Source organism: Lepisma saccharinum, chromosome 10 (genome assembly GCF_977018435.1).
Source record: "Lepisma saccharinum chromosome 10, izLepSacc3.1, whole genome shotgun sequence".
NCBI classification, from domain to species: Eukaryota; Metazoa; Arthropoda; class Insecta; order Zygentoma; family Lepismatidae; genus Lepisma; species Lepisma saccharinum.
Window position 1 is genome coordinate 30,025,631 of NC_139238.1, and position 16,559 is coordinate 30,042,189.

At 38.1% G+C, this 16,559-nt stretch overlaps 1 protein-coding gene across 1 annotated transcript in view; it reads right to left on the minus strand.

Moving 5' to 3' along the window:
• Jhbp2 (Juvenile hormone binding protein 2) overlaps positions 1–16,559 on the minus strand; it is a 47,884-nt gene that overhangs the window by 16,035 nt on the left and 15,290 nt on the right. The window contains exons 2-3 of the mRNA XM_083129701.1: positions 15,305–15,397; positions 8,442–8,589 (exon numbers count right to left, since the gene is read on the minus strand). Of these exons, the coding sequence (XP_082985827.1) occupies positions 8,442–8,589; positions 15,305–15,397 (241 nt within the window). The remainder of the gene's footprint in view (positions 1–8,441; positions 8,590–15,304; positions 15,398–16,559) is intronic.

Sequence of the window (16,559 nt, forward strand, 5' to 3'; positions counted from 1 at the left end):
GCTAAAGAGCAAATATTGGCTCAGTTATCATTGCATATCTCTTGGTGTGGTAGTTCGGGGCGCAAGCTAGGTCTATGTGATCATAGGCTTGCCGATAGCCACGCATTGAGTTTATGCGTTTTAGTTGAGTCAATTCATCGACAAAGCGAAATCCTCGCTTTCATCTCAAGTATATTTGCATTATAATTGCAATGAATAAAGAATAAAACCTTTCAGTTTATATATACTGCAATAATGTGATTTTATTTCTCTGTGCTGTGAATATTGTCTTTGCCTAACACTATCCCTGTACCTGAGAGGAGTCTGTGTACTTCACCGAGTCTCATCGTTCACCGCTGAGTATTATTAAGTTAATATTAATAGTATAATAATACGACGCGTACGTCTGATTGCATAGAACGTATCACATGGATGATAAGAAGAGCTAAGAAATATCCATTGTATGCTAGATATTTAGAAAAGCTTTCCGAATATCAGTTTGAAATCTCACATTTCCACCACAGCTAATGTTATTGCCGATTTTCTCTCACGCATTTACAACAGTCAAGAATTTGATACGGAAAACTTGGAACTTGAAGAATTGCAACATGTTAATTTGGGAATGTATTTTCATCCATTATTCTCTTTATCATTTGATTTGGAACAGAAAAAAGATAAAGCATTGTCCCGAATCATAGATAAAATAAATAATAAAGAATTGGTTCCAGATTATAAGTTAGTTAATAATATTTTGTACAAGAAAACTCGTGCAATAAATCAAACGTTTAAAATATGTGTACCAGAACATTTACAAAATTCGATAATCGATTATTTTCACTCGAATGTAATTGGTGGATCCCATTGTTATTGGGTAAAAACACTCAAGAAAATACAGTCTAGATTTACGTGGGAAGGTATGAAAAATCACATTCAACGATTCGTAAGTAGTTGTGATGTTTGCCAAAAGGCAAAGGAAAGAAATGTACCTGCGTCTAATGCTTTGATGTCAGAAATCATAAAATTACCCTTGCAACGTATATTTATGGACGTAATAGGTCCGTTACCAACGTCTGGTGGAAATAAGTTTATATTAATAATGGTAGACGCCGCTACTAGGTTTTGTGTATGTCACGCAATGGCTAAGATTAGTTATAAAATGTGTGTTAAATTACTACATAAAACATTTATGTTACTAGGAGTACCTTATGAATGTGTAACTGATAATGCAGCTTATTTTAAGTCAATATTTCACCTCATATTTATACTCCATGGGAATTCGTCATATTACAATTTCGCCATACCATGCGGCGGCAAACTTGAGTGAAATATACATATATACTATTAAAAGTACCATGCGAACTTATATACACAACAGACAAGACAAATGGTCAAGTGTTTTACAAGAAATTGTCTTTAGTATCAATTCAGTATATCATGAAACCTTAAAGATGTCTCCGGCAGAATTATTTTTGGGTAGGAAGTTGTACTCTCCTCTAGAAGTTAAGTGGCAATTTATCTTGTCGGATGAACATCTTGAAAAACAAGATTTAATAAATAAATGGGAACTCGCCATTGAAAATATGGTTAAAATGTGGCATAAGAGAGACAAAATGTATATAAAAAAAATTGCAGACAAGATTTTCTGTAGGTGACTTAGTTTTAGTAGAGACGCATAAAATCTCTAGTCTAGCACAAAATATAACGAAATCATTGAGTATGAAATATGCTGGACCTTATCAGATAATAAAATTTCTAGGGGGTAATAGTGTTTTATTAGAAAATGTAAATGACTCCAGGAAAATTCGTCGAGCTCATGTTAGTCAATTGAAAAGGTATCTGTCTCGACTTCACGATTAGAACTCCCCAGACTTTTTTTCCTTTATCGACGTGCTACCCAAAACACGTGTCAGAACTCCTTGTGTTGCGTCTTATCTGTGTAACCATCTGTTACTTGTAGAAGTCTGCTGTATAGGCATGTCTTTATTTCAAGTTTTATCTGCCTAACTGACTCAAGGTCAGACTTTTGAATTCCTTTCCGGACATGTGTTACTGAACGAAGGTTAAAGATTACGTAATCTAAAAATCCAAAAACACTGTTGCAAATCCATTAATGATGTGTCGACACATACATTTGTAAATAATTTGTATACTAATTATTTTTATATGTGAAAAGTAATCAAAATAATATACATATGTTTGATTTATAAATGTTATACAGGGTGTTCATGCAAGTTACGAAGATACAGTTCTCGATTTTGTATATTTCAGATGGGGTCTGTACGCCTAGCTTTATGTCGCGACACACAACATCAGATTTATTGGAATAACGGCGCTGGCTACCCAGAACATACTTAAATTAAAATGGTATCATAACTAAGGTGTAATTTTTGTAAATTACCCCCGAGTGGGGGAGGTTAAGACCACTTTGTTATGTAAACGGGTCTTTCAAGATGATGTGTACACTAACGAACTCTAGGGTTAAATATAAGAAGTAGAGATGACGTCAGGCGTGATCTGATTGGTGCTGCACAAGACGAGCTCGAGTGTTCCAGAGCTACCAGGAAGGCTGAGGCACTCGAGTTCTGGGTAGCACGCCGATCTGATACACTGCACGTACACTAGCGTTATTCCTGTAAGGTAAAGTTCGTTAAGTCTAATTGGTATTTGGTATGTGTCTTTAATGTAACTTAGATGAATTAATGGAACGATAGAATGGTTCCAAAAGATTTTGTTAACCTTATTATATTTTTCAATTTGGTTTCAATACTGGCAATAAAACTCATGTTAATATATACAGGGAGGTTATTTCAGTCGTTCACCGCCAGCGTATCGGCCGTTCAGCGGACTCTTCATGCAACAGGTCCCGGCAAATTGCGTTCAGGAAGTCCGTAACAGAAACCGCTTGTTTTGTAATGTTTCCACTTTTCACAATTACAGTTACAATTACAATTGAAATAAGCACGTACCTTGTCGCAAGGATGCTGGAAAAGGTGTCCTCCCAAATACAAATATTTCTGGCACCTTATTTCTGACAGAAAATCTTAGATTAGACATCGCTACTTTATCGTCAGTTGTCAGAAAGGGAAGACAGCATCCCGGCGCATAAAGCAAACAGAAAGCGTAAAATGATATTTAAAAGTAATAATAATGATGATCACTAACCTCCTGTGTTATAAGAGATGTTGAAAATGACCTCCTTTAACAGCAATACAACACGTTTCTTAGGTTCAAGAGATCCGGTCTATCGTAATTCCCTGACCACTTTTCTGCAAGAATTCGTTTTCACGTAATTATCGTACATAAAAACTCTCTGTTCAAGACTATATTTGTTTAACGACATAACTAATGAATGAATAACAATTAACACACAATAAAGCACTGGCCATGAGTAGCAACACAGTATAAACAACACGCGTACTGATAAACGCAAACAGAAGTGAACTTGAACGTACACTGACTAGTCTGGTAGCCGACAGTGTTGCTAACCATTTTTCGGCAATGTCCCTACAGACGTAGTCAAAATGTCCCTACAACTGACCAAATGTCCCTACGCCAAGTAAAGCGACTAAAAAAATTATCACCTCATGAGCATGCAAAACAGAAGATAAAATATACATATTTACTTACCAAATCTTTCTGCTCGGTGCTTCCACAATTAATGAAGGAGCGAATTTACATTTGCCTATCCTAACTTAACCTAACCGTACCTGGAAGCGGACCCGGCGCCTACCCAGCGTCGAATAACATGGGTACCTGGGGGAAACCCTGGGGGGTAAAGGCGGTCAGGGGCGTGATGCTGATCACATCACCCCCACTCACGACCGGATCAAGAAAGTGTGGGGCGTTACCCTCACACCCCCTATACGCCTTCATGGCGTGGTGCTATGCACAGGGGAACACTTTACCTTTTTTGTACCTGAATGGTTCGTGGGGCTATCCGTCAATGGTTTGTTGGGCTACCCGTTTTTCGAGCCCAAATTTTAACTATGTTTGCCTTGCCTAACCTAACTTAACCTAACCTTACCGAGAATGCTCAGTGGGGCTATTCCTGAATGGTTTTGCGGTAATTGTGATTACGAACCGATAAAAAATATTTTTTTCGTATCACTTTAACATCATCGAAGACGCCATTTTCGTATCCTGCAATTTTATGATTGATGTAATGTTGCCAAATTTACCTGTAATCAAATCAGTTCTTCTACATCGTGATTGTCGCTGTCACATGTAAGCATGTTCTTTGGGCAATATACTGAAATGAATAAGTTTATTAATTAGCCCTCCTGCACACTCCACCTAACAATCTGTATAACATTAACAACTTTTTTACTGTTCTCTTCCGCTATTCTTATACAATCCATGCTCTCCAAGTATGAAATCAACAGTGTGGCAACGCTGTAGACAGCGTAACTAATTGTAATTTGTTCATATCAACAAATATGGCTACCATACTTGTATACGGAGAATCATTGCGAGAATTGAAATGCTTATTTTACAACTTTTACACGTTAATTAACATTTTTTCCCCCTCACCCCAACATGTTAACTTGAGATAAATCATCACGAATAATTATTTCGTGAGTATAAGACGTAGCATAGAAATTACAGAAGGGTCCGGTATTGGAAATTCTTGCCTTAATGAATAATAGGGGTGTGCGGGACAGAATTTTTTGGGTCGGGACGGGATCGGGACGGTAATTTTTTTAAATCCCGACATTCGGGACTGAAAAATTTGCAATTTCCCGACCAAGTCGGAAAATTTTCGGGACGGGAAATGTTCGAAATTTCCCGAAGCACTGGAAATCTCGAATTTTACAAGTCATTTTCACTTTAAGTGATTGTTTTTGCATTTCTAGAATAAAAACTTACAATTTTCGATAAGTTCCAGAAACTTACAAGGGAGAAAACGTCGAGAATTAACGACTTTTTAAAGTAAAGGATCCCGCACACCCCTAATGAATAACGTTGAGTCGTTTACTGTTGATTATGTTATTTGAAGTCATACATGCTGCTGCTGTGCAGAGATAGATGTTGGTTGGTGATGCTGTATTTCCTGCAGTCTTTAACAATTCTGGTCCCATTTTATTTCCCTTTTTTGTTTTTGTTGAGTTGAGTTGAGTTGGTGTTTTAAGTCCACTTTATGCACAGTAAGGCTAATCGGGACTGGACCTACAGTTTAAAGTGGGATCCGAACCACTTGTGCCTCCACGGGTATCGAACCCGGGACCCCTTGATTACAAGGCGACGACGCTACCACTGCGCCATCGGGGAGGCCCTTTTTTTGTTTTTGTATCACTTAACATTGAAAATATTCTTTCCGTTTCCGCTTTAGAATGTGGCAATGTTAGCACTATTTTCGCGAGAGTGGAAATGTTTTCAAAAAGGAACTTGCCTTGAAAGTTTTTGGTAACCGATAACATGTTTCAAAATTCTGATGGAGATTTGTTAGTTAGTTCTTTTTTCTCCTCTTCGCTAAAGTATCCAGATAAACTAATTCATAAAATGTCATTTACCAAGATTGAAAAAAGTACCTACGTTTTCCCTCATTTGGCACAATCTGTCCCTACGTTCTTACGCGGGAGAAATTTAGTGAAAAGTCCCTATGCTTAGGGACATGTCCCTACGGTTGGCATCACTGCCGACACGTGCAGTATGAAGCGCCCTCTCGCGGCTGACAGACAACTCACCCAACCCCCGATAAGCTGCCGGCGCTGTCGCGACAACTGAGGATAAAGTAGCGATGACTAATCTAAGATTTTCTGTCAGAAATAAGGTGCCAGAAATATTTGTATTTGGGAGGACACCTTTTCCACACACACACACACAGCATCCTTGCGACAAGGTACGTGCTTATTTCAATTGTAATTGTAACTGTAATTGTGAAAAGTGGAAACATTACAAAACAAGCGGTTTCTGTTACGGACTTCCTGAACGCAATTTGCCGGGACCTGTTGCATGAAGAGTCCGCTGAACGGCCGACAGGCTGGCGGTGAACGACTGAAATAACCTCCCTGTATAACTTCATCTGGTTTATTAGAAACATGCTGTTTTTGATTGTAACATCTGTATTTTTCAATGAACATTCTCGAGACGCATAGGACTATCTATAGCATGCGCCACTGCGCGGTCACATCAGCCTCGTTTCCTCACGTGAGTTTGGAAGGCACCGAGGATGGTGATAAATGTCTACCGATAGCCAATCGGATGAGGCGTCTTTAAGGGGGAACTAGGAAAAAAAAATGAGATTACATTTTCCCCCGCTTGAAAAGAGACAGTGGAAAGGCCAGTCGTGTTCCATTCCTGATGCGTCGTATGGTTGCCAGGTGCATGTAAGTAACACTATTTTCATGAAAATTTCAAAGTTTCTTTTTTTTTTTTTTTTTTTTTTTCAGTAATTGCATGATGTATACAGTTTTGAAACACACCTTTTGTGGCACTGAAACACGAGCAGTGTTGTCAATGCACAGTCTTAATTTCTGAAAACAACGATTTTCCTAGTTTACACCATCTTCCACCACATCCGACTTCTTGCACTATCACCACGTAACTGACAAGGAAGTCGCAATGTAATCAGTGGACTGTACAGGGAACAAACATATGAACATCAGAGCCTCGTAACTAAGCAGTTGAATGGAGCAGACAACTTCCGGTCTGTACAATTTTCAAACTACGATAGCTCGAAATCTACTTGTACTAGAATCCTGAAAGAAACACCATTGACATTCTAATTTACTCTAGTTTTATTTTGTTACTGTCAATAGGCATTGTTCCATTTGAGAAAATGTAACTTTCTAAAATAAATACAGATTCTAATAATTATAAAAATCTGTGTATGGGCTACAATTATGATCCCTTGGTTACACTTCATTTCTGTGGAAACAGCACATCAATAGCACCTTCCATTTCTGAAATACTGTATTTGTGGTGCAAGTTTTAGGTGATTCACCCGGTATATAAAAATGTATGAATGTGTGTGTTTGTTCCGGCATAACTCTCGAACGCCTGGAACGATTTCAATCAAACTTGGTACGCGTATCAGTTGCAATCTCGAAATAAATACTGTAGGGGTAAGACAGCACTGGCACCCTTAGGGTGGTGGTGAGAAGGGAGTGACATGTAAAAATAATCGACAACGACCGATATTAGTGTGGAATCCATAGTTTTCGGGGCCGCTGAGATGAATAGTGACATTCCTAATGCCGTTCAACTTCAAGTTCATTTTACGCTATAGTTAGAGTTCAATATATTCCTGTTTAATAGAAGATTGGGATAAATAAATTCCCACGTAACGCCGGGCAATCAGCTAGTGTCTTATATTATTAAAATATATATTTTTTCCAATTTTAAGTTCATATTTAACTCGATGTTTTGGTGAAAATAATAAATACGTATTTAGCATATTTTTACTACATATAAATCCGTTTTCTGCATATTACCAATTAAATTATTTGACGTCAGTTCATTCTCTTTGTTCATTCTCCGTGGCAGAGTGATTAGCACTGCACGCTAACCACTCTGCTACGGAGGTCAGCCCATACAACGAAGAGAATGAACCTCAGCATGGGTGTTCTTTCTTAATGTCCCGATATGAATTTCATCACTCATCCTCATCGTCGCGATTAGGCAGAGAAGCGACACTAAATAGCCAAAATCAATCAATCTTTGATGTCATATTGAAAATTTTGAGCTGAACATCAGCAAAGTAATTGACAATTTTGAACCAGGACGAGTACAAGGGGTGTACCCTATGGCGTAGTGGGAACGACGTCGTCTTGTAAATCAAAGGGTCCCGGGTCCTATACCCGGTGGAAGCACATAGTAGTAGTTTGGATCCAACTATAAAGTGTAGGTACAGTCCTGATTAGCCTATCTGTGCATATAGTGAACTTAAAACTCAAACTCAAAGGACCAATACAATTCTATCCCTTAAAAAATGAATGAGAATAAAGAAGGACACTAGTAATACTTTTTCATGCCGCTGTACATATAACTGAAAATAATAGGGTTTCAACAGGATTTCATTTGGTTTATTTTACTCCGCTTCCCTGCTACTTTTGGCTAATCGCGAAAATGGAGATGAGGGATGATATGATAAAATTAATGAAGAGAGACTCACAAAGAACACCAATGCCCAGGCCAGGATTCGATCCCGAGACCCGTGGCGACGTAGCGCACTGTTGCAATAGGAGATTGACATGTAAAGTGTAGGTAGTTGTAGTTCTGATGGAACATGGAACTGTAGCATGGTCAGAACACACTTCGATTTTGAACCTTCCCCCCACACTAGGTATGGTATCAAGACGGTCTTGCAAGAACAGACACGAGAACGGGACAGGCGTTTAAAACTCGAGAGGAGACCAAAACTGCCAAATCTCGTCTTGTTCCCACCCAAACCACCCACAAACTTTGATTTTTTTCTTTTTTGCAGGTTCACATGGCTACTTAAGTATTAACTTATTCCTTACCTAACAGCCATTACAGTCAGATTACTAACTCCGTAGGCTTCAATGTTGTTGAATGTGGCTCTATATCCGTCAGGCCCCTCCCCAAGGGCAAGTGTGATTTCGTCTATGACAACAGGCTCAACATTACTAATATCCAGTTCATTGATTCCTGCAGAAAAAAAAACCATTCAACATATTGAAAACACTGCTGCCACTATAATTTGCTACAAATTAATATAAACAACAAGAAAATCTCATTTAAACTTCAACACAAGAACGATATGCACAGGCATTTTGTGTGTAAGTGCAAAAATATTTGGTTGCGACATAATTAATCCATACAATGAAAAATACGCAATAATTATGAACAGTAAAAGTTGTGAAATATATTTTCAACTGTAGGCTATTATACATGTTATAGATCAGCTGAAGAAGTTTATTTTTTACATACGCTTAATTCTTTAAAATAATTGAAAATACTTAAATTTCAAAATAATTCAATATGTTGTACAGTGGGATCCATGAGTATTACCGTGCAAATTGACCATGACTATTTTAATTAATTTTTATCTCTTGCATCCTATGTGTTTTTAAGCATGGAGTTTTATGTATGCTGGTGCAGAAGTTGTCAACAGCTTGTTTTGAGTTTTCTTTTAATTATTGAAGCTCTTATTGGGTCCAATAAAGTACACGAAAATGGTGATGGACAATTTGCAGGGTAGTACTCATGGATCCCACTGCACATGTTACGTTATCCATTTCGCCCTTTCTCAAAATCCGCTCTTAGACAGAATTAATTTGTCAAATTTCTTCGAAGTGTTCTCTGTTGAGAGCATTTAAAATCAAATTAAATTCATTGTTAAGAGGTTTGAAGAGAGGTAATCTCAAGTCTAACAACAATATAAAAAGTATCAAAATTCAGTGTTTCAAAAGCAAAATTCTTATACGAAGGAACAAACTAATCATTGTTGACCAGTGGCGCAATCACAGGGGGGCAGGGGCATTTTCTCTCCCCAACCTTGTAAGGAAATCAATTATAGGGGGGCAAGGGGGGCAAACATTGACGGCCAAGTGCACCTTCAGGGGGACACAGAGGGAATATTGTCCCTCTCGATTTGAAATTTTATGAAAATAAAAATACATTTTGTAAAATTTTCTTGCTCGCTTCGCTCGCACTTTCTCTACTTCTGACGCTCATCAAGACCCGAGCCGTAGCTAGGGGTCGCTGAACGATGTAAATGAAATAATTGAATAATTAGTCGTGCGATTCGATATATTTTGATAGGGGTTCAATTACTATTTGATTTCGTTTATAAATGGGTTGCATATGAAAAGAAATATTATATTTTTTGGTTATATATTTATTATATATAAATTAGAATGCCATGGCGACCCGTGGAATTATTTGCGGGCAGTGACGCAACCGCAAGGGGAGCAAACACTGAAATGAAGAAAAGAAAGGCTAGCAGAATCTAAGAGTAGCAGGATGATACTCAAGATGGGATTAGTTTTCATATAATTCTTGCATTTTTCTTCCAGACGGCCAAGAGCACCTGCAGGGGGGGAAGTACAAAGTGGCAATTGCCCACCCTCGATTTCAAATTTTATGCACATAAAAATACTTTTCGTAAAATTTTCTTGATCGCTTCGCTCGCATTAACTGCTTTTCTTAGTCTCTCATCAAGTTCAGAGCCGTAGTAGCTAGGGGGCGGCAGGAGTCGGACCTGAGCATGGAACGATCTAAATGAAAAAAGTTGTAAAACAGAGAATGCCATGGCGTCCCGTGAAATTATTTGCGCCCCATTAAATCAATATTGTTTTAAGTTTGCAAAAAATGGATCTAGAAATTTTCTTCCTCGCTTCGCTCGCAATATTATTCTTTTCTATAGGCTAATGCATTGTGAATTAGTCGAGAGAGGAGTAAGTCCAAATGTGTACTTCAGACTGTTGTTGCTAAACAGTTTTGTTTTAAATGTATGAACAATCGTTTGGAGGAAAAGGAGCACACACATGTGAGAGACAAATTATATTATTTTTACTCTTGGTTTGTTATGAGGTGGATGAATTGATTATGTAATGTATTAAAATAGTATATATGTATTAAAGAAACATTGAATACGTGCACACTTTTGTGTTAACATATTGCATATGTATTTTCTTATTTTACGTCGCTCAATGTTGCATATGTGTAAAACACATGTTCTACATGTAAGTTACACATGTTATATGTACAGTGTCTCTCAAAAGTTTTAGGACAACGACATGTTAAACTAGGCAACCCAATTTACACAAGGCGTTGGTGGGTTGCGTGTAGTGTTAGGCTCAATTTCAGGGTTGCCACATGCACAATAGATATTTGTGAAATACGCGAAAGAAATGAAATGAAGTACGTATTTTTGTATAAAATTATTAAAAATATCAATATTATTTCGAAAATTACGAATTTCTTTCTAAAAGAAAAGAAACTAGGTTTTCTAGTATTTCATCGCTGATGAGCCTAAGGAAAGGATAAGAGGTTAGAGGAAACGAAAGACGACAAAGGAGAGGAGAAAGAGAAAGCGAAAGGAGAAGAGGAAAAGTAGAGGAGAGAAGAAAGAGAGGATAGACGAGGAGAGGAGAAGTAGTGAGAATAAAGGAAAAATCGAGGAGAGATGAGGAAAATGGAGCAAAGAAGAGTGGAGGAAACGGAGAGAAGAGGAGAGGAGGAGACGAGAAGAGGGGAGTGGAGAGTAGAGTAAAAGGGAAGAATGAAAAGAAGAGGAGAAGAGTGCAGTGGAAATCTAAGACAGAAAAGGAGATAAGAGGAGTGGAGAAGAGTGGGATGGAGACAAGATGCGAGAAAAATAGAGAAGGTGATATGAGAGAAAAGCAGAGGAGAAGGAGGGGAGAGATGAATAAGAAGGAGAAGAGAAAATAGAAGAGAATGAAAACGAAAGGAGAAAAGAGGTAGTTGGAGAAAATATCGTCTCGGCGTCAAGAATTGATGAAATTATCGACATGAAACAAAACACTCAATAACGTTTTGAAACATATTGGAGAATGTAGATATTAGATCGGTGCCATATGCATTTTGGCTGAGTTCAGAGCAAGATGAAATCTTTCACGTAAGATCATTGGTTTTATCTGCGATTATACCACTAAAAACATGAATGAAATTTTAACATTTATCCAATTTTTCTCGACTTCTCGGTTCGTTGAAATGAAGATGTTGTAACTAAATATTTCCCCTCCCCCCATCGTTAATTCCAAACTGAATCATTCCGTTTTACACAGCGTGGACAATGAACACAATGGGATATGTCTAAAACTTACGAAAATTTTCTGCCACCGGAGGGGTTTGAACCTACGACCATCAGATTGACAATCCTTAACGGTAACCATTACCCTACAAGCTGTCACTCCTGGAAGCAGGTAGAAGGAGTTGACCAACGTGAAATGCAGCTGCAACTCTCCTCCTACATGTAATGTGCAAAGAAAACTTGTTTGTAACAAAGAAAACGAAGGTAGAACGAATCGGCGGAAAACATTTAACGGAGAATTGCACATGTTGAAAACTTTTCATTCGATATTTGCGGAGGTGTCCTTGCATTGATCTCGAGTGGGAAAAGGGGTAAAATTAGTATATCCTGAATTGCCACAAATATAAAGAGTTATTTCATTAATATTTGTCAATGTCTTTAAACGAGTACAGAATTATCGTTAGAGAATCATAAATTATGATCTTATTCATGCAAATATCCCTTTGAACGTGTGTCAATTCATTTATTTATTTTTTTTTTTTTAATATATACACATTCCAGATGCAGAACATTGTAGCCACTTTACACTGCTATTACAAATACTGCCACCATGCCGTTGTTTAATAAAATGAGAATCGAAAAAAGAGAACACTTCGTAAGAAGGATCGATCCTAGGACCGCTAGCATCCCAATCGAGAATACTAGCCACTACACCACGCTTTTACCTTCCGTTGAAACATCAGTTTCTAAGTATTCTGTCCTTCCAATATTGTAAACGTCGTTGGGTATAGATGTAGTTAAACTTTTACTTTAATTTTGACTTGCTTTCTTGTAGTATAGCAGCTATCAGCCTCCCCGATGGCGCAGAATTTAAATTACCGGACCCCTACCCGATTTTTGTAATATGTCTCATACTCACTAATTGAGGCCTCCTAATCCCGAATTTGAAGTTAAAATTTAAGAGTCACGTGTAGAAATTGCAAAATAAGCTAAATTGAGTGGTCCGCGATCGGCACGATTGCTCATTATTTACCGGAAAATTTTGTTTCCAACACTTAAAAAAAAGAAATATACATTCCTGATTTTAATTATGCTTGCCTTGCCTAACCTAACCTAATCTAACCACCGTGAATGGTTCGTGGGGCTATCCGTCAATGGTGTGTGGGTCTACCCGTGCATGGTTTTACGACCCCAAATTTTAACTATGTTTGCCTAACCTAACCTAACCTAACCTTACCGAGAATGGTCAGTGGGGCTATCCGTGAATGGCTTTGCGCTAATTGTGAAAACTAACCGATAAACAATCTTATTTTCGTAGCTCTTCAACGGGAAACGTTCATCATCGAAGACGCCATTTTCGTATCCTGCAATTTTACGATCGATGCACTGTTGCCAAACTTACCTGTAATCAAATCAGTCCACATTCCACATGTTCTTCTACATCGTGATTGTCACTGTCACTGTCGTCTTCTTCGTCATCCTCGACGCATTTCCATGCTCTCCAAGTACGAAATCAACAGTGTGGCAACGCTCTAGACAACGTACTAATTGCAAACGTCAATTTTTCATATCAACAAATGTGGCTCCCATACCTGTATACGGAGAGTCATTGCGAGAATTGAAAAGCTTATTTTACAACTTCTGCACGTTAATGAACAATTTCTTCACCTCACCCCAACATGTTGACCTGAGATAAATCATCGCGACTAATTATTTCGTGAGTATAAGACGTAGCATAGAAATTACAATAGGGTCCGGTATTGTAAATTCTTTCCGCGTTGCCTTGTAATCAAGGGGTTTCGGGTTCGATTCCCGGTGGAGTCACATAGTGGTTCGGATTCCACTTTAACTGTAGGTCCAGTCCCGATTAGCCTTACTTTGCATAAAGTGGACTTAAAACACTAAATCAATCAATCAATAGTAACTATCTTCGAGAAATAATTTGATGTGATGATGAAAAACTAAACTTATTATTGTGATTGATATTATGAATGGGAATGGAAAATATCTAGAGGCTTGAACATTGCAAAACGATGCTCTCTTCCTGTGATACTGTAACAGACGAACTGCTTGATTACTGACGCAAGTCTCGTGTCCAGAACAGTCTTATGAAATGTATTTGCTGTTGCGTAAGATAACACGAAATAACTACACCGTTTGCAAAAATGTTGGTCAGTTCCTTCTACCTACTTTCAGAAGCGACAGCTTGTAGGGTAATGGTTACCGTTAAGGATTGTCAATCTGATGGTCGTAGGTTCAAACCCCTCCGGTGGCAGAAAATTTTCGTAAGTTTTAGACATATCCCATTGTGTTCATTGTCCACGCTGTGTAAAACGGAATGATTCAGTTTGGAATTAACGATGGGGGGAGGGGAAATATTTAATTACAACATCTTCATTTCAACGAACCGAGAAGTCGAGAAAAATTGGATAAATGTTAAAATTTCATTCATGTTTTTAGTGGTATAATCGCAGGTAAAACCAATGATCTTACGTGAAAGATTTCATCTTGCTCTGAACTCAGCCAAAAGGCATATGGCACCGATCTAATATCTACATTCTCCAATATGTTTCAAAACGTTATTGAGTGTTTTGTTTCATGTCGATAATTTCATCAATTCTTGACGCCGAGACGATATTTTCTCCAACTACCTCTTTTCTCCTTTCGTTTTCATTCTCTTCTATTTTCTCTTCTCCTTCTTATTCATCTCTCCCCTCCTTCTCCTCTGCTTTTCTCTCATATCACCTTCTCTATTTTTCTCGCATCTTGTCTCCATCCCACTCTTCTCCACTCCTCTTATCTCCTTTTCTGTCTTAGATTTCCACTGCACTCTTCTCCTCTTCTTTTCATTCTTCCCTTTTACTCTTTTCTCCACTCCCCTCTTCTCGTCTCCTCCTCTCCTCTTCTCTCCGTTTCCTCCACTCTTCTTTGCTCCATTTTCCTCATCTCTCCTCGATTTTTCCTTTATTCTCACTACTTCTCCTCTCCTCGTCTATCCTCTCTTTCTTCTCTCCTCTACTTTTCCTCTTCTCCTTTCGCTTTCTCTTTCTCCTCTCCTTTGTCGTCTTTCGTTTCCTCTAACCTCTTATCCTTTCCTTAGGCTCATCAGCGATGAAATACTAGAAAACCTAGTTTCTTTTCTTTTAGAAAGAAATTCGTAATTTTCGAAATAATATTGATATTTTTAATAATTTTATACAAAAATACGTACTTCATTTCATTTCTTTCGCGTATTTCACAAATATCTATTGTGCATGTGGCAACCCTGAAATTGAGCCTAACACTACACGCAACCCACCAACGCCTTGTGTAAATTGGGTTGCCTAGTTTAACATGTCGTTGTCCTAAAACTTTTGAGAGACACTGTACAAAAGGAATTATATTCGTAATATTGCCTTTCAAAAATATAGTTTGTGTGCCTGTTTTTCCATTATTAGCTAATGTGAAATTGATCGTGTTGAGAAAATATCAGAAAAAATGCCAATAATAATAATACTAATTATTATTATTGGCACGTTTATCCTCCTGGTACTTGCCTCCCCCAGACAAAAATTCGTGGTTGCGCCTCTGTTGATGATTGATGTTATGGACTATATGAAACATAAGCGGACCACGTGTTTTATCTGTGAACTTTTTTTTACTTACCTCGCCTGACATTCAACGCAAGGAAGTTGGCTGTTTGGGTGAGGCAGTTGTCCAGCTGTGGATCGTTCTTCTGGCACTGCAAAATGTATGACGCTGAAAGTGTTAGAAAACAGTGTTAGGTGACTGATGTATTCAATTTACCTCTAGTGGTGCAGAAACGATTTATTTGAGTTCAACCTACACACACACACCATCACACACACACACACACACACACACACACACACACACACACACACCTCTCCATCTCTCTCTGTGTGTAAGCATGGGTCAATACATTTTGGAACAGGCTACAATTCTCAATTTTTAATGTAAGATTTACCTTGTTGTGACAATAAGATAACAATATTCACAAAATAATTTGTATTTATTTTTCTTTTTTTAACATTTTATGGTCTATCTTTCAGAATTTTAAAAATACGTTCAATTTCGGAACAAATAAAGCTCTAGGCCTTATTCCATCATTTTGAATTAATTTTAAACAGTTTTTTCTTTCTTATAAAGTTTTCCGTGAACGCAGACCAAGTGAAGTAACCACAGTGCTAAAAGAAAATGTTGCATAATTTGATATTTACAGAATAGAACATGATATAGGTCTTGAAGGAAATAGGATATGCCAGGAAATGAAGCAGATAGCGAATGACGATAGAATATAATAGAATGGAATAGAAAATACAGTATAATGGGTAACTTGAAATATTTTCCATAGGGGATGTGAATGCACCACTATACTCCGTCTGCTTTGTTCGCGACCTTCGACACAACTGCGCATGTGCTGACTAGACGAGTCCAATTGCCAAATAGGGGTGGAGCGGATAAGAGGATAGGTTCTGCCGGGGAAACAACATTGAAGTTTCACGAATAATAACGCCGCCGTCAAAATATATTAGAAGGGAAGTTATAAGAGTTGTAAACCCCATCACAAACACAACAAAGCGATCGATAATAAACAAAAGAATCGAACGCATGCAAACAAAATACTGATCTGAAACTTGCCGCGTTGTTTCGCGCATGTTTTTACGTACATTGAGTTTGGGTCCGCCCTCTCCAGCTTGTCTCGTCTTCCCTCGTACCCTTGTACTCCTCCTTTCCTGTGCCACTGTTTGTCTCAACAAAAGACAATCGGTTTAAGCTTTTCTGCCACTCTAACCTTCTATCTCATTGATATACGCAGTTAGCAAGATTTTGCATTAAATTCATCTCAGCAAAAGAGCTGGCGTCACCACAGGGTGGGGTCTAGTTCACCGTGGAACAG